The 27,738-nt window shown below is 42.8% G+C and overlaps 1 protein-coding gene across 1 annotated transcript in view; it reads right to left on the bottom strand.

Moving 5' to 3' along the window:
- SCHIP1 (schwannomin interacting protein 1) overlaps positions 1-27,738 on the bottom strand; it is a 551,143-nt gene that overhangs the window by 433,235 nt on the left and 90,170 nt on the right. The window contains exons 3-4 of the mRNA XM_059731077.1: positions 27,346-27,426; positions 14,121-14,271 (exon numbers count right to left, since the gene is read on the bottom strand). Of these exons, the coding sequence (XP_059587060.1) occupies positions 14,121-14,271; positions 27,346-27,426 (232 nt within the window). The remainder of the gene's footprint in view (positions 1-14,120; positions 14,272-27,345; positions 27,427-27,738) is intronic.

Here is a 27,738-nt window from a genome sequence, read left to right as displayed (position 1 = left end):
TCTGCCCCAGACCTTGCTTCCTCCTTCTAAATACAACTGCATTGCAGTACGCAAAGCCAGGTTCACTTTAACTAACACAGACAAGATATTTCGATGCATTACAAGACTTTTTTAGGTTAAGGGAGTGAATTTTTGGTGAAACACATTAAGTATAAAAATGTATGGCACTGCACAGGACTTTTAGAATACTCTGCAGTTACAAAGCTTAACACAGGAAAATGCTGCACTGCAGTTTCAAACCACAGTTGGAGACAAGTATTAAATGACAAAGTCTGTAGTAAAGGGGTGTACCTTATCCAAATCTGAAATGGTATTTAAAAATAACTCCAATTAAATGCCTGGCACCGGTTGAAGGTGGCACCCAATAACTTTTAATTAAGTGATAACTTTGACAGTATTTTTTGGTGTAGCTATAAAAATGGACAAGTTATTTGGTAAATGTTCTGAATAATATATTTGCTATATAAAGATACAGATCGCCTGACAAAGGTTTACATGTTATAAATTTGATGGAAAAATCTCAGCAAATGGAAACATAATCATTCTACTCTTTGTGTAAAAATATACATAGAGTCATTATACAGGTAACTATATTTGAATAATGCAAAATATTTAGTATTTCAAATTCTGCAATATAGAACACTAATCCTCATGATGTGAGGGGTAAGCCCAACTATTTTTAAGTTGATGTTTAAAAACAAAACACTTTTAAAGAGGAAAGGGAAATTTCATGTCTTTATACCAAACTGCTTTATAAATTTACTTCTCCCAGTAGCTACAAAAAGCAATTATTTTATGAATTTTAAGTAAATGTAACTGATTTACTTGTGCAAAAACACCAATACAAAATAGGAAATTCAGATGGTTAAGTGACCCCAGCTGCTCAGAATTTAATTTCTGTGTTATTTTCTTCATCACTTTTATTTGATAATATTGTATCGCCCATTAAACCATTTTTTTTTATTTTAGTGTTTACTTATAATGTTACAGAGTAATTAGTAAGTACTGGCATATATAGCTCAGAGTAATATTAGTCACATATTTTTATTGCCAATAATATTTTATACAAATAATTAGGAATCACATTTACTGAGGCATCATCTTTTACTTTAAGAAGAAAACTATCTTTTCAGCTTTTCTCACTAAAAAGATGGTTGAGGTTACTTTTTATAACAAAACAAAAGGTAAAACGTCAATGATCACATTACATTTGATAAACGCTGTCAAAACTGCTTCCAATTTCCTTAGAAATCTAAAGGTAACAGATTCCATTTCTTATAAATTCCACTTGTTCCATTTCTGCATGTATATAGGTTAAAATGATCATTCCAAAGAATCGCTTTTTATTATGTCAACACAATATCAAAAGAACAATTATTCTATTGTAAAAATACAGGGCTTTACATTTTTTTCTAGATAACAGTGAAGTGATTAAATTAGGAATGGAGCCATAATAAAATACATTAAATCTAGTTTCTTTCCAGTAGTTAAGAGATTCCCAGTTCTTTTTCCTAGACTTGAGAGAAACGCTTAATACTAGACATTGCCTTAACCTTCTCAATTTGTTTTATCACAGGCACATGAAAATATTAGGCAATTAGAAATACAGAAATCTTACGTTTGCTGAGTGTTTGTCACTGCCACACTCCCACATGATTGCGTGCTGCCCAGACCTGTCCACGGTAGCGGAGACCTAAGCATGCCCATTTGAAAGTACAGTTGTTCACTCTAACTCTATTGAGAGAAATCCATAAACTGTGTAATAAAATTCTCTAAAGATTCATGCACACAGAAAAAAAATAAATTAAAAAAAAGAGACGTACAGATTCCCGTCAGCTATGAAGAGGTAGTTTGGAAAGGCCAAGAAACCGGAGAGGAGAAATCTTGGAGCGTTTATGAAATGTGGAGATAGGAATGTCTATCGACTGAGTTTTGTCAATTTCCTCCACAGAAACTGTAGCACACGGAGACTCGGCTGCTGAGGTGAAATATATGATTCCAGACAACTAATATAAAATCGTGCACACAACAAGCTGCTTCTGCCCAAAGAAATTAATTAATTTCTTTCCCATGCCTATGGCTCAGGGTAAAGCAAAACAAAAATAATCCAGGATCCCATATCAATGCTCCGAGAACTCAGGACATGGGTATGTCTTACACCAGTATAAGGTTGTCTGTAGAGGATTATCATAGCAGAGAGCGGACTCTGTAGCTTTTACAAATTATGTCTTTGAGGCTGAACCATTTAAAGAGCCACATGACACTAAATGATGTCATCACTGAAAAAGGTTACAGCTGCAACCGTATGTAAATTCAAGTTTTTTCCACATTTGACGATAACATTATTCTTTACAAGAAACTACATAAAAATATTAGCTTATCAAGAAACGTGCTCACATCCAGAGATCAGCTTCCAGAAGGGTAATAAAAGTTCATGTCATTCTTACTTGTTAAGGTAAATAGGATTGCTCCCAGAAGTAAATTCCACTTATGTGATAAGGTACATGGTTGATGCCCAATTTTTTTGTAATTGCATGTTCAAAAGGTTCAGCTTTGAAAACACAAAGGATATTTGCTCTTTACAGACAACTATTACAGTAAAATGAAACTAGTTCAAATGCAACAAATTATTTTCAGGGTAGTTCACTGCCCTTGCTCCATGTTTCTAAACTTTGTTTCATTCTATTTCATTTGCTATTTGTCAATACGGCACAAGCATTGTAGATGCATTTGTAGTGTAATAATTTGTCAAATGTTCAACAGATGTTTCCAACTGTACCCTGTAAGAAATAATTTCTAACAGTATCTAGAATTTTCACTGGAGCTTAAAGAAGTTAGGGGCCAAATTCTTACCAAATTTCAGTGGAACGTGGAACTCCTTTGAAAGTCCCATGCAGTGCCCAGGATATTTTAAATTTAGCATTGCAGTCATTGGTGAATGTTTGTATTCTATTAAAGATAACAACTGTATGGCCATAATGAGTTTGTGGCTCTAATTCCCAAATGTTATTCATTAACACAAATGTCAATTGCTAAAAAGATTATAATTTTACTAGTGAAGGCTTTAAATACGTGCACAATCACTTCTCCCTAATCGGGGGGGGGGGGGGGGGGGGATTGAGAAAGACCTCTACATTTTCCAGGAAACATATCCTACATGAAATATGTATGTTGCTAGCCCACCACATACACTGGTGCCATAGGGACTGAGTTCTCAGACTTATCTTACCTTCTGACTAATGCATTTAATCCAGGCAGTTCAAGGGTACTGGCCCAGGCTGGGCAGTTTCAGAGGTCCTAATAAAGAAGCACAGTCATTCATATTGGTTTAAAACCTTGGACTTATTTGCTGCCTCTGGCCTTTATGCCACATGTTATGGGCTGAATCTTGCTTCACTGAAATCAGTGGGAATTTCATTGCTAGCCTACAGTTGAACTAGACCAAGACACATAATGGTTTTTTGTTTTGTTTTGTTTTGGTTTTTTGGGGGGGTGGGGGTTTGGGTTTTTTTTGTTTTTTTAAACAGTTGGGGCAAGGTACACAAGGCAGGAGTAAGAAAATACTTATGATCCTAGCAGGCATATTCAGGGTTAATCTGATCACAAATATATTTTGGAGTCAGGAATGCTTCAAATGCTCAGGGAAAACCCAATTGCTAACTGCTTGAGCCACCTGGCTATTTACTTCCTTGATGCAGTTTCCAAGGCAAAAAGATAGTGGCAATGAGTTGAGGACGTGTGTGTCTTAGGGAAGTAGCATTGTCCAGGAGCATCTTTACAAGCAATTTATTTGTTTGTTTGTTTTATACATTTTCCTTCCCAACAGAGCCTTAGGGAAACATAATAAATTGGAAAAAAAAATCTTTCATCCAGGAAAAATGCTTATTAAACAGGAGAAAATATAAAATCCATAAAATACTACACCAGTCCAGCTTTGTTGGCTAAATGTCTGCCTAAAAAGGAAGGTCTTACAGTGCTTCTAAAAGATGCCCAAGCTTGGGCTCTGGTGGGCTTCAAGAGGGAGGGGGATCCAAAGCTGAGGGATGACTACTGAGAACAACTTCTCACGCATTTTTGCCAAGTGGACGTGGTGCATTCATGGTACCTGCAGAAGTTTGCTCTTGGCTTACCTTAAGGATCGTAATGGGGCAGAAGGGAAAAAGTGGTATGTAGGACCCACACCACTTGGAGCCTTATAGGTCAAAACTAGCACACCAAGATGCACCTGGAAAGTTATTCGGAGCCAGTAGAGACTCTGAAGCACTGGACTTCTGTGCTCCTGGCAACCCACTCCTGTCAGAAGGCAGACCACTGTGTTCTGCACCAGCTGTAGCTTCTGGATAGTTTTCAAGGGCAGCCCCACATATAGTGCATTGCTGTAGCATAGCCTTGAGATAACGAAGACAAACAGGAAGGACTGTACTAAATAACATAGGGCAGGACTTCCAAGCAGATGATCCCAAAGTCCTGGGATTGTGTTGGGGAAAGAAGTACATAAAAAGTAATAAGACTTCCTCAAATATAGGAAGAGACCTTACTGCCAGGCACCAGCATAATATTGGCTATCCCTTGATACAAGGATGATGTCTGCCACAAGTGGGGTTACTGGTGCGTTTTAAGGTAACTGAGGAGTCTAATCCATGCTCTGCAAGTTTCTCCACAGAGATGGCAGGTGGTTCCCTGCGGTGGGGGGCATGCAAAACTGTTAGCCAGGATGTTGCATGCTTTCCTTCTTCCTCTGCCATTTCTCAGCTTCCTGAGCAAGATGGTTCTCTTCAAAGTGGGCTGTAGCTTGATGTATGGTGCAGCACTAGTGAGACCAGTTACCAGCCAGCACTTCCCAGTTTGTAGGGTTGAAGCCACCCTTCTTACAGTATGCTTTCAGGATCTCCATTGCATCACTTCCTCTGTTGTCCACAGGTCCTCTTACCTTGACTAGATTGAGAGAGGAGGACTTACTTCGGCAGACAAGTGTCAGTCATCTGCACATAGTGGCCAGCCCAGCAGAGATTTCATACATTTCATAGACATTAGGGCTGAAAGAGACCTCAGAAGATCATTGAGTTAAGCCCCCTGACCCAGGGGCAGGAAGTCAGCTGGGGTCATAGGATCCCAGCAAGATAAGCATTCAGATTTCTCTTGAAGGCGTTCAAAGTAGGTGCTTGAACCACCTTCAATGACAGACTATTCAAGACCTTGGGGGCTCGGACAGTAAAGAAGTTCTTCCTTATGTCCAGCCTGAAACAGTCTTGGAGGAGTTTATAACCGTTCAACCTTGTCATCCCTTGGGGTGCTCTGGTGAACAAACGTTTCCCCAGATCCTGGTGAACACCCATGATAAGCTTACAGGTGGCCATCAGACCGCCCCTGAGCCTGTGCTTTTCCAGGCTGAAGAGTCCCCTCATCCTAAGGTCTGCTTTCCTGACCTCTGATCACGCATGTAGCTGTCCTCTGGACTCTCTCAAGCTTCTCCACATCCTTTTTGAATTGTGGAGCCCAAAACTGGACACTGTACTCCAGCTGCAGCCTCACCAAGGACGAGTACAATGGGAGAATGACGTCCCGGGATTTGCTTGAGAAGCAGCTATGGACGCAAGCCAAAGTTTTGCTCACTTTACTAGCTGCAGCATCACATTGAAAGCTCATGTTCATCTTGTGGTCAATTATGACCCCCAAGTCCCTTTCGTCCATAGCGCTAGCCAGAGTAGCACTGCCGAGCCTGTAAGCATGCTGTGGGTTTTTCCTCCCAAGGTGGAGAACCTTGCATTTTTCAGTGTTAAATACCATCAGATTCTCATCCACCCATTTCCTGAGCCCGTCAAGGTCAGCCTGGATTGCACTCCTGTCTTCAGGTGTGGATGCTTTACCCCAAAGTTTGGTATCATCGGCAAACTTGGCTAGTCCGCTTCTGATACCAATGTCTACATCGTTAATGAAGATGTTCAACAAAATAGGTCCAAGGACAGAGCCTCGAGGGACCCCACTGGTCACAGGGCACCATGACGATTGACTTCCATCAACCACCACCCTCTGGGTTTGACCACAGAGCCAATTCCCCAGCCAGCAGATCGTGGTGGACCCGAGGCTGCAGTTAGCCAGTTTTGCCAAGAAGTGATCATGGGATACCAGATCGAAGGCTTTTATAAAGTCAAGATATATGACATCAATCTCTTCCCCCTTGTCCAGGAGATAGATCACCTGGTGTCAAAACAAATAGATCCGTGATAAGTCTTTAAAGTTAAAGGTATAGCTTCAGTGGGAGTACCGATTAATTAGATTGCTTGATTAAGCTTCTGCAGCCTATATGGAATGCATTATACCACTAAATATAAAAGCTTACATACAGCAGGCTAAAATTTTCTGCATTTTACCTCATATCATTCACACTGTAATCTATACTGTGAATGTACAAGACCTATAAATTATAACCCTCTACATTTCATAAGGTTAACATCTCATGTCTGCTTATACCATAGGAGCCCTATACACATGCAGTGCAACTATTCTGGCATGCTGTAATGCGTCAGAGCAGACTTAATCAAGTCTGCTGGAGCATGGTAATTACCATGCTCCAGACTCCAATATCATGCGTATCAACATCTCCACACTGAAAAATGATGGCAAGGGATCTTTAACTAAAATTCATCAAATGAGCTTTAGTTAAAGTGCCCCTGCCGCCATTTTTTAGCATGGGGATGCTGATACCAGTGATGCTGGAGTCTGCTAGAGAGCAGCAATTATACTGGAGTCTGCACCCATAGACACTATTCATAGCCATTTTCTGTGAAAATTACAAATGTAAGTACCTGCACACAAACTGTTACCATTAGGGGTACACTGATAAAGATTATTTTGAGCCGATACCTATCAATGGCTGATTATTAATAAGCCATATTAGCTGATACCGATCTGATTGCCAACAGGTAGCCTGGCAGCTTGGAGGGCAGCGTCCGACTGGTAAGTCTGTTGCGGGGGAGGAGGTGGAGGGGAGGGGAGGGAAGAGAAGAGGCATGGGGCGGCAGGTTGAGGCCCCAACAGTGAGGGAGGGAGTGGAGCTGTGGCAGGGGCAGGCACTGCCCAGCTGGGTGGAATGTGGGACTAAGCTATGAGTGGCTCATTCCAGGAGCATGGGGAGGGAGGGTGGCTCCTGCCACTGCAAGAACCCCCAGGGGAGGCAGGGGGGCATGTGCCTTCTGGATCTGTGCACAGGGCAAGGACGGACTGCCACTGTGGGCTTAGGCTGGGAGCTGTGCTGGGCTCCTCTGGATAGGGGTTTGGGCTGGGGCTGTGCTTGGGGTGGGTGGTGGCAGCAGCACTGGGGGGGGGTGTTACAAGGGCTATGGTGAATTCAGGGATGGCTATAGCCCCTCTATAGCACCCCCACTGCCTGCCCTGAGCACAGCCCTGACCCAACGCCCCCACCAGGAAGAGCAAAGCACTGCCCCAGGGCCCAACCCACAGCTGTAGCCAACCCTCACCACACACACAGATCCAGGGGGCATGTGCCCCTCATACCTCCCCCAGGGATGCACACAGTGGGGGGAACCACTCCCCTGTGCCCTTGGATGAGCCACTCGTGGCTCCATCCAGCACGCCACTCCACCCTGGCTGGGAAGCACCTGCCCCTGCCTCAGCCCTACTCTCTCCTTCACTGAAGGATCCTCAATCTGCCTCCCTCACACTTCTTCCCCCCCAACAACCTTACCAGCCAAATGCTGCTCTCCATGCTGCTGGACTGCCCGCATGCATGCTGCAGCTGCATGTATGCACGCGGCATTCATTGGCGACATTATTGGCCACATCAGCCAAAAAAAGCTGATTGCTGATAATGTCAGTGCTGATATGATATGGATCGATGTATCGGTGCACCTCTAGTTACTATTTAACATTTATTATTTATAAATGAACTTTAAAAATTATTATTTGAGAAGTTTACAGAAGCCATTGATTTCTGACTACCTGTAACATGCAAATTTTGACTGTTCTTAAAAAGCCTAGGGCTAGGTCCCTAGTTTCATGAATTATTATTCTAGCTAGCACCTGATACAAGAAAAGATCAGGACAAAGATGTTAGTAGTCCAAAAAATAAATGGGGGCTTTTTGTACCATCTGCCACTTATGAGGCAGTCAAAAGAAAGGACAATACACACCTGCAGGCAATGGTATTGAAATGCCATTGAGAAAAGAAGCCCAGGTGCTAGTGACAAGAGGCCTTATAAATAATGCCTGCTGCCTGGCTTAGGATAAAGAAAGATTATTATTTGCTTTCCATTAGTATCAACAATAGGCTAAATGCTGACTATGCACACAGGAAGATCCTGTTCACTGTAAATTCTATGGCAAAGCATATAGTTTCAGAGAGTATAATCCAGAAATATATCATTTTTATATCTATTATTTCCTATAGCAGGGCTGTCCAACTTCTCAGCGGTGAAGGGCCTCACCAGCATGGGTTGAATGGATCCCCATACCTTGTTGCAGACTGCACCTGCATGAGTGCCCCCCCACCAGTGCAACAACCTTGTGTTGATCCTCCCCTGCCCCTCCCTTCTCAGCACACACCTGTGTGGGTACCCCATCCCCACCATACACTGTGGGGCCCTGGTCTCAGTCTCAGAAGTCACAATGGGGAAGGGAAGCCTGGAGACTCTGGCTGTCATAGGGGAAGTGGCAGTCAAGCGGTAGCCTGGGGGCCACAACTTAACCCCTGATGGGCTGCACACAGCCTGGAGGCTGCCAGCTGGACAGCCCTGTCTTAAAGAAACAATGATCAGACTAAGACTTCAAAAATCACAAGTGTATTCTTACCACTGTAGTAACTTTCCTTCTATATTACAAGTTTGGTATCAGTGCTGGCGCAGAACAAAAGTCACTGGGTAGAATAAAGCATTTTAAACTGTGATTTGTCGAGTCACTCCAATTCAGAGCCATGCAGCCTCTGGACTGAAACGGACTTTGCTGAAGGCAACTAGCCTAAGCCACAGCTATTAGAAGGCACATGCTTATAAAAAGTGTACGGTCTGCAGCGAGGTAAGGAGGGTTCACATCACTTTAGCTCAGTGAATTGGTAATCAAACAGCTGCTGACATGTCAGAAACTTCACACTAGCCAGGGGTAAATTCAATTTTACTAGCTATCCCCAGATCATGAAACCCAAATATCTTAAAGTATAAAAAACCTAAAAATTAAAGTTGATATGACTGACTGATGCAAATTACAACCCACTTAATAAGGGTTAAGGCAGCTGCTTTGGAAGAAAATTAATCCAGTCATGCCCTCTAAATTTATATAACTTATTCATAAAATTATTTTTAAATTGCTTTGCATTTCTGTATTTCTGGCTTTGGCTGGGACCAAAGGAAAATACACTAGGTGATAAATTTAGAGTTCAAATATCTGAACTTCTGCAGCTCACTTCTGAGTTCAAACTATCACTAGTCATTTTCAACAAATATACATTTTAGATGTATCCACTGCAATAGGCATTGTGTATGGCGGGGTCAGCAATTATTTTGGCTGGTGGGCCACTTAATGAGTTTGGGTGATCTGTTGAGGGCCACGCATCTTTTAAAAGATATCATTTTAAGTTATAGATAAAAAAAAATAAATCATTTATTAAAAACCAAACATCTACTATAACATTTTAACTTTATTTCAAAAAAATAATTCTGTCCTCATTTATGTTTTTTTACGTAGTGTATACAGAGGCAATTGCATAATAGCTCAAAATAAAGTTGTACTTTTGTATATTGGGGGAGGGTGCGTGAGGGGGGTGTGGGGTAATGGGGGGTGGCTGTGCATGTGTGTGGGGGGGCTGCCTGCATGCTAAGTCCAAGGAGCTGCCAGGAGTGGAGGGAGGGGAGGGAAGAGGACTTGACAGGGGACATGTGCAGCAGAGCTCACCCAGGCAGTGCAGATACAGGTGCTGCTCACCCCTGCCTGCCCCACATCTAGCCCACAGCTACCTCCATGGCACTCCACATGGGGCCAAGCCCCATCTACCACCTGCAGATGGCTGCTCATCGTACCAGGCAACCAAGTGGGTGGAAGCCAGCAGGGAGCTGGTACTGGAATCCTGCATGCTGGGACAGGAGCCACTCAGCTGCAGCTTCCCCCTTGCCTGGCTGGGAATGACCGCTGCCACTTCCCCATACTAACTGCTGCCCAGAGGAGCTGGTGGAGGCAGGGGGAACTGAGCAGTACCTTGGCAACTGCAGCAGCAACAGGAGTAGCCCTACCAGGAAGCTGGGCACTGGCTGGGGGGGAGCCAGGGCCACCAGCCAGCATGGGGCAGGTGTGGGCTGGAGCACCTCAGGGGCAGACGCAATCAACTGGCAAGCCGAATTTAGCCTGTGGGTGGGATTTTGTCCACCACTGGTGTATAATATGCAATTAGTGCATTTGCCACAGCCTGGGCATATCTTGACCTGTGTTTCCCTTTGATTATGTAGCCTTTCCAGCAGACTGTAGTTTCCATATTTTGTACTTACTTGTTCCTGGCTGGTGCCCTCTTATGTCTCATTTTCAACAATGAAATACCCATTTGACTAAAGGGAAATAGGCCATACAGAAAAAGGAAATGCCCACAGTCAACAAACATGCTCTTAAACACATGGCTGGTTTCAGCCTTTTTCCGTTTGTGGTTTCCAAAGACTTAAGTGCTACTTGGTTCAGATCTCTCATGGATCTGGTTGGAAGGTACATCAAAGACCTGCTGTTTTAACCATGACTGGCCAAACTTCAGACTGCTGCACATAAAGACCTGCACCTTTGCAGTTCACTCTGGAGCTCAGCTCAGATGTCAGGTGCTCACTTGCCATGTGGAATCTTCCAAGGTCCATTCCACCACCACCACTAGAGTTGCCAGAATTTTTTTTTTCATTTGTGCATTTGGTGCAGATACAGCATTTATCTACAGCAAAATATGTCTTTTCCCCCCCTTGTACAAGGGATGTTCTCTCTGTCTTTCTCATTTTTCAGGTAGCATCTCCCTGCCATCCTGAGAAATTAACCTGTGGCCCCCTGAGTTCCCAGTCTGGGTGCCATTCCATTCCATCACTCTCCTGCTGCCACCGCTGCAGCTCCAGGCTCTCCCTCCCTCCTCCAGCTTCTGTTTCCTGTGCCTGCCCCTGGATTTGTGGGCAGTGGAGGCAGGAATCAGAAGTTGGACAGCCCTGAGTTAGGTCATCCCTATCTCAAAAGGTTTGGTTCAGGAGTTTTAGCCAGATTAGGACCTGGTAGGTTCCAACTCCACTGTTTTCAACCTGGGTCTCTGGAAGTGAAAGTGTGCCAAACATGCAGATGACATATGATTTTTTGATATGAACAAAACTCACCAAACTCCTTTTTTCATCTATTTTGTACCAGATGGGAAAACCTATCTGAATATTCCTTAGTCTCAGTTGCTCCAGTTCTCCTACTGTTTTTCTACTACTATCAACAATTCAAAGTTACTTGTCCCCATTTTATGTAAGATTTATCCTACTCATAACTAAAACAGTTTTTTTAAAGTATTAGTACTTCAAGGTAAATCAGAAATCAAGTGAACTTTGCACTCAAAAAAGGTGTGTGTGGGGGGGGGGGGGGGGTTGTCTTTATATTATTTTTCCAGTATTCTTTAGACCTTGCATTAAGTAAGTGTCTGACCAATGCACAGAACTAAACTCTCTTGCTTTTTCATGATGTACATATACACATTATCTGGATATTCTTTATTAACAAACAAATGCATCAAGAGAAGGACTAGGTCCAAATAATATGCAACTAACCACTAGAAACTATAGGTTAATGGGCTGGTCTACCTGCTGGGGAAAGTGAAATAATGACACAAAGAATACTCCAGTTTCTTTGCTCAGTTAAATTAGAAGCAAATATTTAAATAGTCTCATTGCCTCCTAAGGGTCTTAAGAACCCCTTGTCTGCAGAGATTCCCATCCCTGCTCAGGTAAGTCTCCCCCAAGCCTATTCCGTGCAGGTATCCTTCATCACAGACCTCTTGCTTAGTTAGTCTGAAAGGTTTCCTTTCATTTCCCTGCTTAAGAGACAAAGCCCTGGATACTCTTTCCTGTAGGAACATGATTAGGAGCAACCATATGATCTCCAACTATAGCCTCAATGTTTAAAGGGTGCCCCAAAGACCTTATTGGACACATCAGAGTGCCTGTGTGTGCCCCAAGATGCAGCACCCCATTACAAAACCAAACAACACCTTCTACAAGTTGGTTGTGTAGAAATTCTACAGCCTTCATCTGTAAGGAGCTCAAGAGGTATGCAAAGTATGTAAAACAGGCAGATATTTCTTCACCTTCAGAAGGATTTCTTTTTTTCTTTTTGGGGGGGGTGGGGGTTGAAGAAACATCAGAGTTAAAGAAGATGTCTTTATTTTTCTTTAAACAAACTTTGGCAAGAATACTGAGGTCTGAAATCACAGAAGTAAGATATTCTTACAAACAAACAAAATTGAGACAAACTTTTCACACAAAACTGTAAACATGTTCATGACTTTAAAGAACTGAAAACAGTTTGAGAATATAATTTCCCAATTTAAATTACACTTGGTGAAAAATATAAAATTACAGAACTATCAAAACCATTCAAGAGAGACCTCTTGTGGTGCTTAAGCATATGGTAAACCATGATAAAGAAACCAGTATAAAAATCTATAAACAATATCCAATCAAACTCCAGTGTCACACACAAACAAATCCTAAATGTATTCTGCTAGCAGGAGGATCTTGTCCTATTTAACAGACATTACTTTCATAGCCCAATAATCTACTATAGTTTCTAATATTAAGAAACTAGCCTCCAGCTATGAACAAAAGACATGCAAAAATAAACCAGTACACATTCTTCCTCAGTAATATTTTATTGAATGCTGTCAAGTCTAATGTAACCTAAGAAACCATCACAGAAGACAATGTCTATAAGAAAACTGCTAATTTAACTTATGCCTATCTGGGAAATTTAGTTGGATGGACTGAAAAGGGCCAGATTTTCCTCTATAGAAGAAGTGTGAGATTAACTGATATTTTGTTGTATCTATGCAAAAGTAGCAGGTCTTACACAAAACACTCATATTTGATTTCTAGGCTTAGAGCTCTAACTGTTAACTAATTTCCAGTTTTGCCAAAGATGGTGACCATAGTCACTGAATAATATTTTTTACTGTAGAACTGATTTATCAACTGCTTTCCCAAATTTCTAGAGAGCTATTCACATTGTGAGTCAGTTCACAAGGACAGTATTTGGTAACTTCGATGTACTTGACCAACATATGACATTGCAGTAGGGTCTGTGGCATTCCACTTTGTAGGCGGCATGAAAAAAACAGCCAAGAACAAGAATGTCTTTTGCTTTATTTGAACAACCTGCAACATAGTTCAGCTCTGTAACAGTTTGCTCAAAATCAATTTATTTTGTCAGAGAATGAGAATAATATTTAAATATTAATATATCAATTTAATTAATTTTTGGTCTCAAAGAGCTCTAGAGATTGCTTCTAATCCCCATGTTTTCAAACTCTAGATTTTGCATATGGATTGTAGATTTACTAAAATGATTAAAATCTCATGCCACTAGACAACTTTTTATTCCAATTTCTCTCTTCTCAGAGGGCACAGATATTCTTTCCAAAATCAAACATAATTTACAATCACTAAACTGGCTTAAAGTGAGTCTCCTTTTCAGAGAAGGTACAAGTCACTTATTTTGCGGATCAGTACCAAGTTCTCCCATCTTCTTGTACAGCATCTAACAAAGCAAACCAAGGACTGCTTAACCAAGGACCCAAACTTTCTCTAGGAGAAGAAAATACCAGTGGAAATATTTTGTCTTGTAGAGGCTGCTGTTCTCGCCTGAAATGCTTATGACCTGTTCTTGCTAAGATCTGTATGATCCTAAGAAATGTCGGCTGTGCAGCTGAAATCCCAGAGGGCTTTATAAGAAACATACTTGCTTTAAAGTACATTTGAGAATGCCTGAAATTCAGTTCTTGAAGAACTAGCAGTATAATTAGCCACTAGCTAAATTTCTCCTGACTGACTTGAATAGTTCATTTATACTACTTCCTGCTCTGAATTTGGCAGAAAGAGTTAACGTAAGAGAGAAGCAGTACTTACAGGAGTGCTGCCATTGGAAAAAGTGTTCATGCTGATGGAACTGCTCATCTTGTCAGAAGACAAGGAAGGTGGTGATGGACTACGCTTCTCCAGGGGGTCTTGGTGTAACATATCCTGGCGCTGTAGGTATTCACGCCATGCCCTCTGAATGCTGAATTGGAAAAACAGGTGAATATATATAAGCAACTGACTTTCAGCAAAATCCAAAAAAACTACAGGAAACCCTTACCTCAGGGGGACTGGGTTACCCAAAATGTATTTAGTCCAAGCTGACATATTCATTTATTGACTGTTTTCACCACACACATGACTGCCATCGATAGTTCTTAAATGATCCACTATGAGTAGGTAATTGACTATTTGTTATCTGTAGTATGTAATTGGCTAACTATTGTTTCTGTTCTTGATGGATAACTGAAACTCTAAACAGAAGGGAACTTTTCAGTCTTGACTAGAAGATATGCATATTCATATGCAGACTTTTTCACACATGAATTCAGGTATTCTCACATAGGACTGCCATTGATAATTCTCTTCCCACTTCTATTCCTAGGGGTGTGCGAAACAGGCCATATTCGATTCGGATTTCGCCTAAATTGGGGACAGTGATTTGATTCATTGATTCGGATCATTGCTCCCAATTTGATTTGGCAGAATCCAAATCTGAAGATTTGATGCCGATTAGGAGAATCGGTGATTCGGCCATAGACACAGCTTTAAATGTTTTTGTTTTTTTGTTTGTTTGGTTGGTTTTGTTTGTTTGTTTTTTACATACCTCAAGGTACCAGGCACAGTTTGTAAATGCTGCAATGCTGGGGCAAATGGAGCACCCCACAGAAGTACTTCCAGTCCACTTCTGGGTCTGCTGGGGAGCATGTGGGGGGCCTCCCTAGACCCAGGAAGCACCAGATGCCAAGCCACTGAGGCGCAGGGCTTCTGGTCCACTTCTGGGTCTGCTCCTGAGTGCACTGGGGAGTCCCCCATGCTCCTGTGGGATGCTGCATCTGCCCCAGAATTGCACTATTCATGAGCCGCCTGCTACCTTGAGATATGTAGAAAAAAACATTTAAAGCCATGTCTATATCCGAATCTTTACGAATCTCTCCAATTTGGATTTGCAAATTTGGTAACTGAATCAGGCCAAATCTCCACTGAATTGAATCAGGGACTGAAGCTTTGCACAGCCCTATCTATTCCCTTTTCCCTCTCTATACCAAAGGACAGATTCAGGGAAATGTCTATTAGTAAGTAAACAAGAGCATGTTCCAGTATGGTTGGATCAAAGAGCTCTCCAGTGAACTGCCACTGTAAAAAAATAATCCATAGTCACTCAGTTCTGATAGACATATTTGATAGAGGGGAAATATATGCATTTTAAAAATACAACTGGAAACTATTTTTGTTTCAGAATCCAGATTTTTTGTTTCAGAAGTTATTAAATTAAATCAACCCAGGTAGGTTGTCAGAAACAGATACCTTCCCAGAGAAACCATGGACTTCAGAAGCTCATTTTTAACTTTGTTAAAAAAAAGTCAGAGGCCAAGTCCTGATCTGTGCTAAATTCCCTCTATTCTGATGTAGCAGGGCAAAGGGGACTTAAACCTGCATTAGATAAGCAGGCAAAGATCCTCCTAGCATAGGAACATTTTCACTGTCACACAGCCAGGTCTATGCCACCTTTTTCTGAAGAGAAAGCAATGCTGAGACCTGTCTGAAATATACTATGCTCCTTTGACTCTCTTAAGAAGTATTTTCCTTTGGCTTTCTGTGCAGAAGGGGAAAATAATGACCTATGTGAAGATGAACTGTGACTGCAACCTCATCTTAATTTGAAGTCCCAGTTCAGCTAAACCATTTGCATGATTGGAATGAGAAATATTTTCTGCGCAGCAACATCCCCTCTATCAAAGATACAGACTCACTGTAACTTCATATGACAGTCTCAAAAGCAGTTTAAAACACTATCAAGGATATAATGCAAACAAGTGAAAACTAAAGTCAGAAGTCAAAGCTTAATTTATCTTTAGAAAAGTAGCCCCACACTGGCAGACTTCTCTTTCTTCCGTTATACTTAGTGCTTTCGTTCCAAACTTTAAACTTGGAGTAACTTTCTAAAGCCCTATATTAAGCCCAGTATAATAAAGAAATGGGTGTTTTATACAGAATACTTAGAACCTTAACTTAATACATGCTCCGTTATTTTATGAACTATTCTAGTAGTGCTCAACCTTTTTGGCCAGTGGGTCAGATGGGGAGTGTACAGGCTTTCTGCAGGCCAGAACTGTCCAGTGTTCCTGATCAAGCTTTCAGGGTGATCACAGCAGTACTCCATTTGGCTGTGTGGAGTGGTAGTGGGGGCAGCCCAGCCCCACAGCAGGAAAGAAGGTTTGACACGGCCCCATGGGGAAAGTGGGGGAAGAGAGAAAGGGGCCTTCACCCAACCCAAACCCAGCCCTACAGGGGGGAAGGGAGCATGACCCAGCTCCGATTCAGCCATGGGGCAGTATGGGGGACAAAGGGGCATTGCCCAGTCCTGATCCAGTTGTAGGGAGTGGGGCAGGAGGCCTGGCCCCAACCTGCCACACAGGGTTTGGGGAATTTGGCAGTGGGGGAAGAAGGCAATATTGACTGCCGCCACTCCCCCGCTACCCCGTGGAGAGCCCTGCAGGCCAGAAGTTGGGTGCCCCTGAGCTATACAAATATAAAGAAACACAATATAAAAATAGTTTTTGAAATAACTTACAACTGTACAAACAAAATATCACTTTGGAAAGCAAATATACTGATTGCATTCTCTTAATTTCATTTCTGGTAATCTTCTCATCACTAGATGGCAGCATAGTATCAACTATGCATTTTCAGAGGCGGCAACAGAATGGTAGATTGGTGAAATATGTACATTATTTATTAAAAATGTGCCTAAAACTGCACGGACTTTACCATGAATTAGTTGGCCACAGATAAGGTACAATCTGTGATTCACACCAGTAAATTTGATTATAAGGCTCCCAATTTCTGTGTCATTATTTTAAGTCAGCTGTGTCAAACGCAAATTGGTCCAGTCACCATTTTCTCTGCTTTGCAGGTGCTTGCAGGCCACACCCATTCTGGCCTTGGTGGACTCTGGTAGCTACACAAAAAGCCCTGACACTGCAGCCAAAGCTGCTGCTGCAGAGAGGTTTTGAAGTAGCCAGCAACCAGGTGATTAATGTGGATTTGCATCCTGTCATAGCCTCACACTGCTGTGAAGGGAGGTACTGGCACAGTCCCAAATGTAGCTACCACTGTTTACCCCTATCACCAAGTGCCACCAAGTCCCATGGCCACCAGCTATAAGGAACAGAATATTTAGTGGCTGATACAGATGATGTCATGTCAACACCTCCCCCAACAGCAGGATGAGGCTGATGAAGGAATGTGAACCCTATGAGCAGGTGACTCTTGCCCCTCTGCTCCTTCATTTCAGCCCTGGGAAAAGATAGTGGCTCAGATGATCCACCTCCGCAGGCTGTATCCAACCTATGAGCCATATGTTTGATCTTAACTTTGATCATTTTATTGACAAGTAAATACAGTAAAGACTTTTCAAGGTTGATGCCTCAGAGTTTTGGTTACAGAGTATACAGGCATTCAGTCCTTTGCCACCTAGGAAAATACACACTGAAGAGATGAATTTTGGGATTAACACTTTAGAGGCTTGTTCCTTTTAACAGTCCTCTTCCATATTAACAGGAGGATGACCAAATCTGATGTCCTATTTGGAGGAAAGGTGTGTCTTCAACTACTCAGGTCCATTCTTCCTCCTCCTTCTGCCTGTTCCTACAGCAGTGTTCCTCTGGGCTTGCCTCTGCTTAATGTTTTCATTATCAACCTTGGTGAAGGGACTAGATGCATGATTATGAAATTTGAAAATGACACAAATAGGAGATAAACTGTCAATATGGAGCAGGACCAAAGTATTATATAGGAAATATTAAACAACCTGGCAGAGCAGAGCACTAGAAACGGTGGAAATTTAATAACTTTGGGAGCACAAAGTTATGTTTTTAGGGACAAATAACATAAATTTTTACACAATGCCTAAATAATATGTGGAACTAATTGCCACAGGATATTGTGGAGCCAACAGTGTAGTCGGATTTGTAAAGATGCCTAATTCCTTCTCAGAGAACAGGTCTGTCTGTGACTATTAATCGTAATAGCTAGGACATAACCTACTGTGAGCATCTGAGAGACTCTCACATGTTAGATGACTCTACATCTGGACTATTTGTATTACTCTTCCTCTAAAGCATCCTTCACTTGTTACTATCAGATACAGCAGGGGTGGACAAAGTCTGGCCCATGGGCCAGATCGGGCCCACAGCCAACTACATTTCCCAGCAACCCCTGCCCACGTTGCTGCAGCCAGGTTCCATGGAGACCACAGCAGCAGTGGGGTTGTGGCAACTTGGGGCCAGGGTTTCCATTGAGACCTACCCTAGGCAGGGGCAGGCAAGCAGCAGATTGTGGTTCTTTGCCATCTCCGGACCACACTGTCACCACTGCAAGATCTCAGCCCTGGCCCTGGAGCAGCTCCCCACCCAACCGTGTGCCCTGCCAGTGCTGCTGGGGTCAGTCTCCATGGAAACCCTGGCCCTGCACTGTCAAGGCCCCACCACTGCTGGGGTCTGCATGGAAACTGGTCGCAGTGATGTGGGCCGGGGCTGCTGGGAAATGGAGTCTGGTCACCAGCTGGATTCACCATTTTGCCCACTCCTGAGATACAGAATCCTGGGATAGATGGACCCTTGCTCTGACCCAACACAGTCATTCTCATGCTCTAAAAATAAGGATTCATAAACTGGAAGCAGAAGGAGAGAGAGACCTGAGTGAACTGGTTGATCATAAGGTCACCATGAGCCATCAGGGTGATCTGGCCGTGAAAAAGGTTATTGCAATTCTAGATTGTAGGGTGTATACAATATACACAACAGTACTTAAATACAGTCTATACAGCACAAGAAAATACTGGTATCACTGTATAAGGCACTATTCCCATTTAGAATAATGTGCATAGTTGTGGTCACCTATGTTTGTAAAATACAAGACTATAATCTATATTTACAGAAAGAAAGAAACTAGGATGACTGGGGGAATGAAGAGCCTATCTTATGATACAAGACAAGAAAGGTTAACTTATTTCGCTTAGAAAAGCGGCTTTGTTACAACTTAAAACTCAATGTCTCATATCCTACCCTCTGGGGGTGCATCTACACATGAAATTAATGTGAAGCAATACACTCCGGAGCAGTTGAAGCCAAAATAAACTGCTTCTGGCCACAGTCTCTACACATGTGCCTGGGACAACAACAATTTGAGCCAAGGTGGAGCATGCCTAGGCTGGCAGGGAGTATGGGGGTCAGCCCTAGGCTTCTGTCCCAACAGTATTATCTTACAGTGGAGTTTATTAGTTGACTGTGACCTAATACTGGCACATGGGTAGATTGTGATGCTTTACTGCAGAGCTAATTAGTCTATTCTGGCACCCTGTGACAAGGTAGGACAGTTGTTCTCTCTCTTCTTTATGGTAGACTTTCAAATAACTGATAACTGCTATTGTGTGCTCCTTCAGTCTCCCTTTCTCAAGAGTAAACACACCTAGTTCTATCAATCTTGCTTCATACAGCCTACATTCCAACCCCTTTAATCATCTTTGTTGATCACCTCTATGTTCCCTCCAGTTTGTCCACTTCCTTTCTAAAATACAGTGCTCAGAACTGGGCATAATATGTCAAATGAGACATGGATTAGAGTGGTACTATCACTTCCCATGTATTGTAATATTTTCCTAATGCAGCCCAAAACGGCATCTGCTTTGTTTGCAACAGCACTACACTGCTGACCCCTGCTGAGGTTATGACCTGCCAGAACTCCCAAACCTATTGAACACAAAGAGCTTGAATACAATTCTGTGACACTAAATCTGGCCACAGAATCACATGGCATATAGAGAACCGGGTATAAATATTTCTTAGATACAGACATTATGTTACTAACAAATCATTGTCTCCAAGAAACTGTGCTGATTAGGGGGCAAATATGATAAAAACTTTCTCTAGGAAATATTTATTTTAGAAGCAGCAGAAACAGTGCTACTTTCTTTCTGACCACACTTCCTTTGAAATGTCTGGAGAAGCTCCCACGTGTTAGTGCCGACAAAGCACAAGAAAACTTGGTTGCAATTTTGAACAAAAGCACTAGGCCTATTTCTTCTTTATTCCACACCCAACAGGTGACTGTGAAGGGGGAAAAAACAGGAAAAAAACCACACTATAAAAAGTAAGCAAATAAAGATTGTTAATAATCTTTGGCAATCTAATACCAGTTCTTAATCTCTCTTGTTACCTGTTTTCTTCCTTTCACATGTTTTTTACTTTGAACTCTGAAATGAACTGAGCCCCCAAATCTAACAAAGCACTGAAACACATGCTAAACTTGGAGTATGTAAGAGTTCCATTGAAGACAATGGGGCTACTTGTATGCTGGAACTTAAATCAAATCTTTTTTTTCTTTTTTTTGCTATTTGACCGAATTTCAACAGGAAAAATATTCACCCAGATTAAGCCTTAGTACATTTAAGCCTTAAATATTTCCTCTCTACCAATTGCTTCATAGACTCACAGAAAAAGGATATAGGAATTAAGGGAATGGGGCAGACAATAATTCAGAGCAGCAGTTCATAGACAACAAAACTTTAAAAATAAACTTCGTAGGGAATAGCAGAACAAGAAATCACTCACAGCCTGGATTGCTTTAAGTATGGTTTTAAAAGGACTATCAATTCTTATTCCATTACCTGGATTAGTTTTTTATAAACCCTATGTCCCTCAATGGGTTAACTGCTTTTCTCTCTCTCTCCTGCCCACCTTGTCTCTCAACAGTGCACCCTCCCCTTTTTCTTCCCCCTTCTCCCCCCTTTGTATTCCAGTCACTGCTTTCTATTTAACAGCTCTGCTTCCTGCAGTCCCTTCACAGCATTTGCTTAGAAAAGCTTATGTTATACATCTCTGATTTAGTTAGTCTATAAAATGCAAATCTACCTTACCTGTTGCATATTAATCAGAGCCCTCTCCTGGAGATTTAAGGTGAACATACAAATCAGACTTAGTCCATATGAACGAGGGTCTACCAATTAAAGCTTGTTAACTACTGCTAAGTGCCCTGTGAGCATCTCAAAGTTAGGTCGCTTCAGGTGAGGGTTAACTCTGGGTTGTGATACCTACCTTGTGTTAAGGTATCTCCAGTCTGCTTTATGAAGATAAAATGAGCAATTTACAGTCCTCCACCATCCCAAGATGCACAGCCTCCAGCCTCCCTCCCCAGAGTCCAAGTATCCTGGTTCCTACCCAAGCCCCTGGTCACCAGCCCTCTAGTGGCAAGTCAGAGCTGTGCAGGCAAGAAATGGTATTAACCCTTGACATGTAACTACACACAGCACGTTCTAACTTTAACACAGGCGAACAGTCCACAGATTCAGTACTGTCAAAGTGTAATGTGTAACTTCACCCTTACAGATCAGTATGAAAGTAGGATTATAGTGTGAGTATCACACCAGTACTAGCTTTTATTCTAGCTAGCCTGGGTAACAGTTTTACTGAAGGCATAGTAGCATGAGTAGCACTATGGGTTGCAGAAGCCTTCTAGGTTGACTCAACTGCTAGTGCTTGCTAAAATTCTAGTCATTACATTGGGGCGAGCAAAATACAGCCTGCAGGCCGGCCATTTTATCTGGTCCATGGGGCCCCTAAAGAATTTAGAAAATTAGTATTTATCTGCCCCTGGCTGCCTGTCAATCTGACAGCAGCCAGGGCAGTAGGACCAAGCAGCCGCAGAAGCAAGGCCCTGGCCCCACCCTCCCCTCCAGCCAGAATCCACATGCTGAGCAGAGGATTCTTGCCTGGGACTGTGGAGCTGTTTCTGCCCCCATGTGCTGAAGAGAAATACAGATAAGAAGGTGGGGGAGGCAGGAGAGGACCGTGGGCAATCGCCCCAGTCCTCAAGGTTGGGCTGAGCCAGCTGCTGCAGTCTCAGCCTACAGCTGAGAACCACATGGTGCCAAAGTGACCAGCGTGGGGTGGAGAGGAGCAGCAGAAGCCGCGGGCAGGGAAGCACTGAAAGCGGCAGCAGGCTGGGGGGGAAGGGGCAATGAGCAGGAACATGGAGATCAGTGACAGCTGGGCAGCAGGGCAGGGCCCATGCAGTGTCCCGGGGCCAGGGCCAGTGGGGCCCAGAGTGGGGCAGCAGAAGTGTGAGGCCTCGGCTGGCAGGGGCTCTGGAACCTGGCCGGCTCTCCCTCTCCCTGCTGGTGCAGCCTGGCCTGGCTCCATAGAGGCCTGCTAGCCTGTGCCCCGTGCTCCTGCCACCCCACTCTGGGCCCTGCCAGCACTGGCCCCAGTGTACCACACGGGCCCCACTCTCCCACCCAGCTGTTACTGCCCTCTGCATGCCCACTTGCTCCCACTCACCAGCACCTGCTGCAGCCATTTTCCCACTGCTGCCAATGCTCCCTTCCACACCCCCACCATTTGCTCCAGCACCACATGGTACCTGGCTACAGCGCTGGGCCACAGGACACAGCAGGAACTGGTCTGGCCCCTGAGATTCTCAGCTGGCTCTGTGAGGTGCCAGCTGGCCTGGTCTAGCTCCTGCTGCATCCTGTAGTCTCCACTGTGCAACTGGGACATGGTGCTGGAGAGGCGAGCTGGGGGGGAAAGGGAAGTAGCAGAAGGTCAGTAGTGGCAGATGGGGGGCAGAAAGTGGCAGCAAGCAGCAGCACAGGGCTACACTGGTGCCCCAGGGGCAGGAGCAGCAGGATCATGGAGCCCAGTCTTGGAGGAACACTGTGGGAGCTCTGCCTGCCACGGGGAGGCTGTGGGCAAATCCTCCCTCTCCACACCTGTCACAATCCTCCCCAACCACCCTCCCTCACATGCTTACAGTGCCCCACAAACCCCATATCTACCCAAACCCCACACACCCACATGCTCCCCCACCCTACATACACACACCACCCCCATGCCTATCTACCCCACACAAACCCACACCTTCCCCCACATAGCCACACCACGAACCTATACCCCCCCCAACAATACACAAGAGTAAGACTTCATTTTAAGCTATCACCTCTATGTACACTACACAAACATGTAAATCAGGACAAAAATATTTTGAAATCACATTAATGAATGTTGTACTAGATGTTTGATTTTTAGAATATAATTTAGTATTTTTCTGGTTCTGAGATGGCAAACTCTTGCTGAAAGGAGTACTTCTGGGTGGGCAAGGGGAGGGACTTACAAGGGTAAAGGTCAGGGGTTAGGGGGTGGGACTTCTGGTCCCAAGTTGGTAACCAGGGGGTAGGGCACCTGTCAAGGGGCAGAGCTACACTTGCAGCCCTCAGCAGCTTGCCAAAACTCAGTAAGCAGCCCTCCACCCAAAATAATTGCCCACCCCTGCATTACATCTTCATTACAGTTATTACATGTGCTAGCTAGATTAAAGCTAGGGCTGGTATGCCTCCTGTTTCAGATACTTTAATCTGACTCCTCATTCCCAGAGTAAACTGTATAGGAAGGAGCACCCTGTGTGCATTACTCTAAATGTCCCTTGTATGATATTTTTCAGATACTAAAAGCAAAAAAGCACTCATCATAGAACTGTGCATTAGATCATAGAACAAAGGCTCACAGTCCTTTATTTACTTTTCCCTGGGAGCATTTCCTTAATTTACCTTTCTTCACAAGTCATGTAACTTTTTCCTCCAAATTCAGACCCAATTGGGAAAAAACATGTTATAACTGTAGGGCTAAAAACTACAAGCAGCAGCTATTGGTATATTGTATTTCAAGGACTTGATACAGTGCAGTAAATGCCTGGAAGTGACTGACAAGCAAGGAAAGTATTTCCAGAACCCACTTGGTCATAACGTTTTTTCTCCATTGTAGCATCACAGAAGAGAATGTATGTGAGATTTCCTGGGTTTTTTTAAATTCTCTTCTAAAATATGCTTCAGATTTCTAGAAGTCATGGCCCCTAATCCCAGGGCTAATGCACTTGAATAGACAGTTGCAGCACTGTGTCTTTAGGACCTAGCCTCCTACTTTATAGCAACTTCCATGTTCTGCACTTTTCTTTGTCAAACACTTGTAGTTAGAAGTCACAATCTAAGAAAATGCAAGATGAAAACTGGACACCGTATCACTACCCAACCAGTCACAGCTACCAAGATTTATGCAGCCCCACATATGACATTTATGAAAACCATTAAAAAACTATTTTGTATATTTTAAAATAAATGATATACCTCAAATGTCAGTTTATGTTCAACACAATCTTTCCCAGGCAGTGATGAGGACAGACAGTGCAGCACAAAAACTTGGCATATATGAAGCTAAATCAAGTAGGAAGATGGAAGACTATTGAGAGGCTCTGGGAAAAAGATGCATACGTGCAGGTCTGTTATTGCTAGTTTGACAGGGAGGTGGGACCTGATTTGTCCAGAGTTGCTGAGGTGCTATATTAAGGGGTGTCTGGAATAGGAGAGTAGGGAGATAAACTGCTCAGACATGACAGCATTGGTTACAATATTGTTGTGGCACCTGGCCTTGCCAATTCTTTGTTCATGGAAGGAATAATAGCTCTTATATGTAGGTGATAGCTTCTTGGATTCATTTTTTGGGTATAATCAGAAGTGGGGATAATGGCCCTAAAACAACATGAAACATCCACTACCGGTAGGGGTATGCAAAGTGGGCCCTATTCATTTGGATTTGGCCAAATCAGGGACAGTGATTTGATTCGTTGACTTGGATCACTGTCCCCAATTCAATTTGGCTGAATCCGAATCTGAAGATTTGATGCTGATTCAGAGAATCAGAGATTCGGACACAGGCACAGCTTTAAATGTTTATCCTACATACCTCAAGGTACCAGGTGCAGCTTGTGAGTGTTGAGATGCTAGGGTACATGGAGCATCCCACAGGAGTACAGGGGGCCCTCCATGTGCTTGGCTGCAAACCCAGAAGTGGACCTGAAGTATTTCCAGTCCACTTCCAGGTCCACTGGGGAGTGCGCTGGGGTGCCCCCCCCATGCCCCTCAGCTTGGCAATTGTTCATGGGGGGACCCTGGGTGCCCCCCCCCGACCCAGGAGGCACCAGTCACTGGGCAGGGAGGTGTGGGGTGAGGGGCACCCAGTGAGCTTCCCGGCAGACCCAGAATCAGAATCAGAAATGCTTCTGGTCCACTTCCAGGTCTGCTGCTGAGCACGCTGGGGAGCCTCCCCGGCCTTCTGTGGGACACTCCATGCACCCCAGCATCATAGCATTCGTGAGCCACCTGCTACCTAGAGGTATGTAGAAAAAACATTTAAAGTTGTGTCTATGTCCAAATCTCTGAATCTTTCCGAATTCATTCAGAGGGTTCTGATTAGATTTGGAGAAATTAAAGGGTCTTCCAATTCATTTCAGATTCAGAGATTCGGCCACTGAATCGAGTCGAATCTCTGCCCAATCAAATTAGGGACCAAAGCTTTGCACAGCCCTACTAACCAGGGGATTAACTCTTGACCCAATGCCCAGTGAAGTCAAGTGTGATAGGTGTCTGGTTACCACCAGTAAGAGCCAGAAAGTAACATTTCCCCTTCCCCGCCATTAACAGTACTGGCTTCTGGGTTTCTATTTTGCCTTTCCTGAAGCTTAGGGACTCTGGCTGAGGTGCAATGAGGTGCTTCCACCAGTAGCTAGACAGCCCAGAGATCTTGACTAAAAGTTCCTGCCCTTCTACTCAGGGTCATATTGATAGACAAATTTGGAGTCAGGATGGAGTTTTTCTTCTAGGTCAGATTGGTAAAAAGCATGGTGGGGGGTTTGGGCAGGCAGGATGGGCAGTATCACAGGGAATTATCCTTTTCCTAGAGTCTTCTGAGCATTAATTAATCAATTAATTCCATGTAATTGTGATGGTATTGCAGCAACAATACACTGGCAGTTTTTTTTGTCTCTTCTGCTTTTACCTGCGCCCTGTTATATATACATAATATTCAGGTATTGTTCCTTGTAGTTGTATGTGAGGATTTCAAATCGGAATTTTGCAAATTCCTTGGGTAAATGGCTACCTGCAAATAAAAGGGACTGGAACTGATGGCCCAGGAAGCACCTTTCAGTCCTGTTTGCCAAGTCAGTGGGAATTTGAGTCCTAGGTCAGGGCCAAAACATACTGCCCATTTTGGCACCCCTAGTTTCTAAATGCTTTGGCATTAGAGAGATAAATATAATTGATTTGGAGTTTAGAAACTCCAGCACTCGTAAAATGATTCAAATACTTTCAAATCTGAATGTTATTCAAGAAGATTTCAATAAATGCCTTTGTAAAAGTTATTATTTAAAAGTCATAACTTCACATAAAACATTTATATCTTATTCATATTACTCATGCATTTTCATGCGTTTTATTTTTTTAACAAGAAAACACATTTACATGTACTTCCCCTTTTTAAAATCATAGCGAATAAGGTTTAAAAAATACATACCTTCCAGAAAAAACTTGGAAATGTATTGATCCATCTAACCAATATTTGTATCATTAAGAGAAACCTATTAGATTTTAATCTGAAATTTCATAGCCTTTAATATTTTAATGTATTAATATTTCAATATTCTCTAAAACACATTAGGTGTACCTTGCTAACAGAAAGAGAAAACCAATACAGAATGTAATAATGAATAAAGTTCTTTATGTAAATGCACAGTAACTCATACATTCACATAAGGTGTTCATTGAGGTTACTTGACACAACATTAAGGTAACCACCCATTTTTTCTACAGTGTATTTAAAAACAAAACAAAACAAAAACACCCAAAAGGCTTCTGCCATTCCCATGTTTTCCTTACTTTTCTAGAATGTCAGCATTTTTAAAATACACTTATTGGTCAGGTTCTAAAATATTTTCTTAATTTTATGAAGGAAAAAAACCCAAATATCGGTGCAACTGAAACAAATACAGTGTAAAAGCCATGACTCAGTGGAACTACTTGTTTGAAGACAGACCTCAGTAAAATAAGTAAGCATACAGTTAGGACCCTTCAGTCAATTTTCAATTGCTTGAAAATCCAAAGCTAACACCACAAAAATTTGACTCCATGGTCTCACCCATGTTTAAATATATAGCATTTTATATGACTTACATTTTCACTTTTGTTTCCAGAGGCTGTAAGTTGTCATGGTATTTTTCAATGTTATTCTCTACGTCCATGGCAAGATGATGGCTACACAAAAAGAAATAATCTGTTTTAACCTATTTCAGCATACCATTTTTACAGTAATTCTGACTTTATATTAATTTAGAAATTGTGACAAGTGTGTAATAGAGCTACTTATTTAAACAAGTTTCTGTCTAGGGTGTAGATGCAAGCCCTGGTCTCCAACCTCACTTAAAACATTAACTAAAGCAAGAATTAGAATTTCAAATCAGTCCCAACCCTACAATGAGCTCCATATGGACTTCAACACAAGGCCTTTTCATTTTAGATGCTACTAAAACAGACAGACACACCCAGGAAAGGACCTGTTGCCAATAA

Source organism: Alligator mississippiensis, chromosome 7 (genome assembly GCF_030867095.1).
Source record: "Alligator mississippiensis isolate rAllMis1 chromosome 7, rAllMis1, whole genome shotgun sequence".
Taxonomy (NCBI): Eukaryota; Metazoa; Chordata; order Crocodylia; family Alligatoridae; genus Alligator; species Alligator mississippiensis.
The sequence above is the reverse complement of the archived record's forward strand: the minus strand, read 5'-3'. Positions and strand labels throughout refer to the sequence as shown.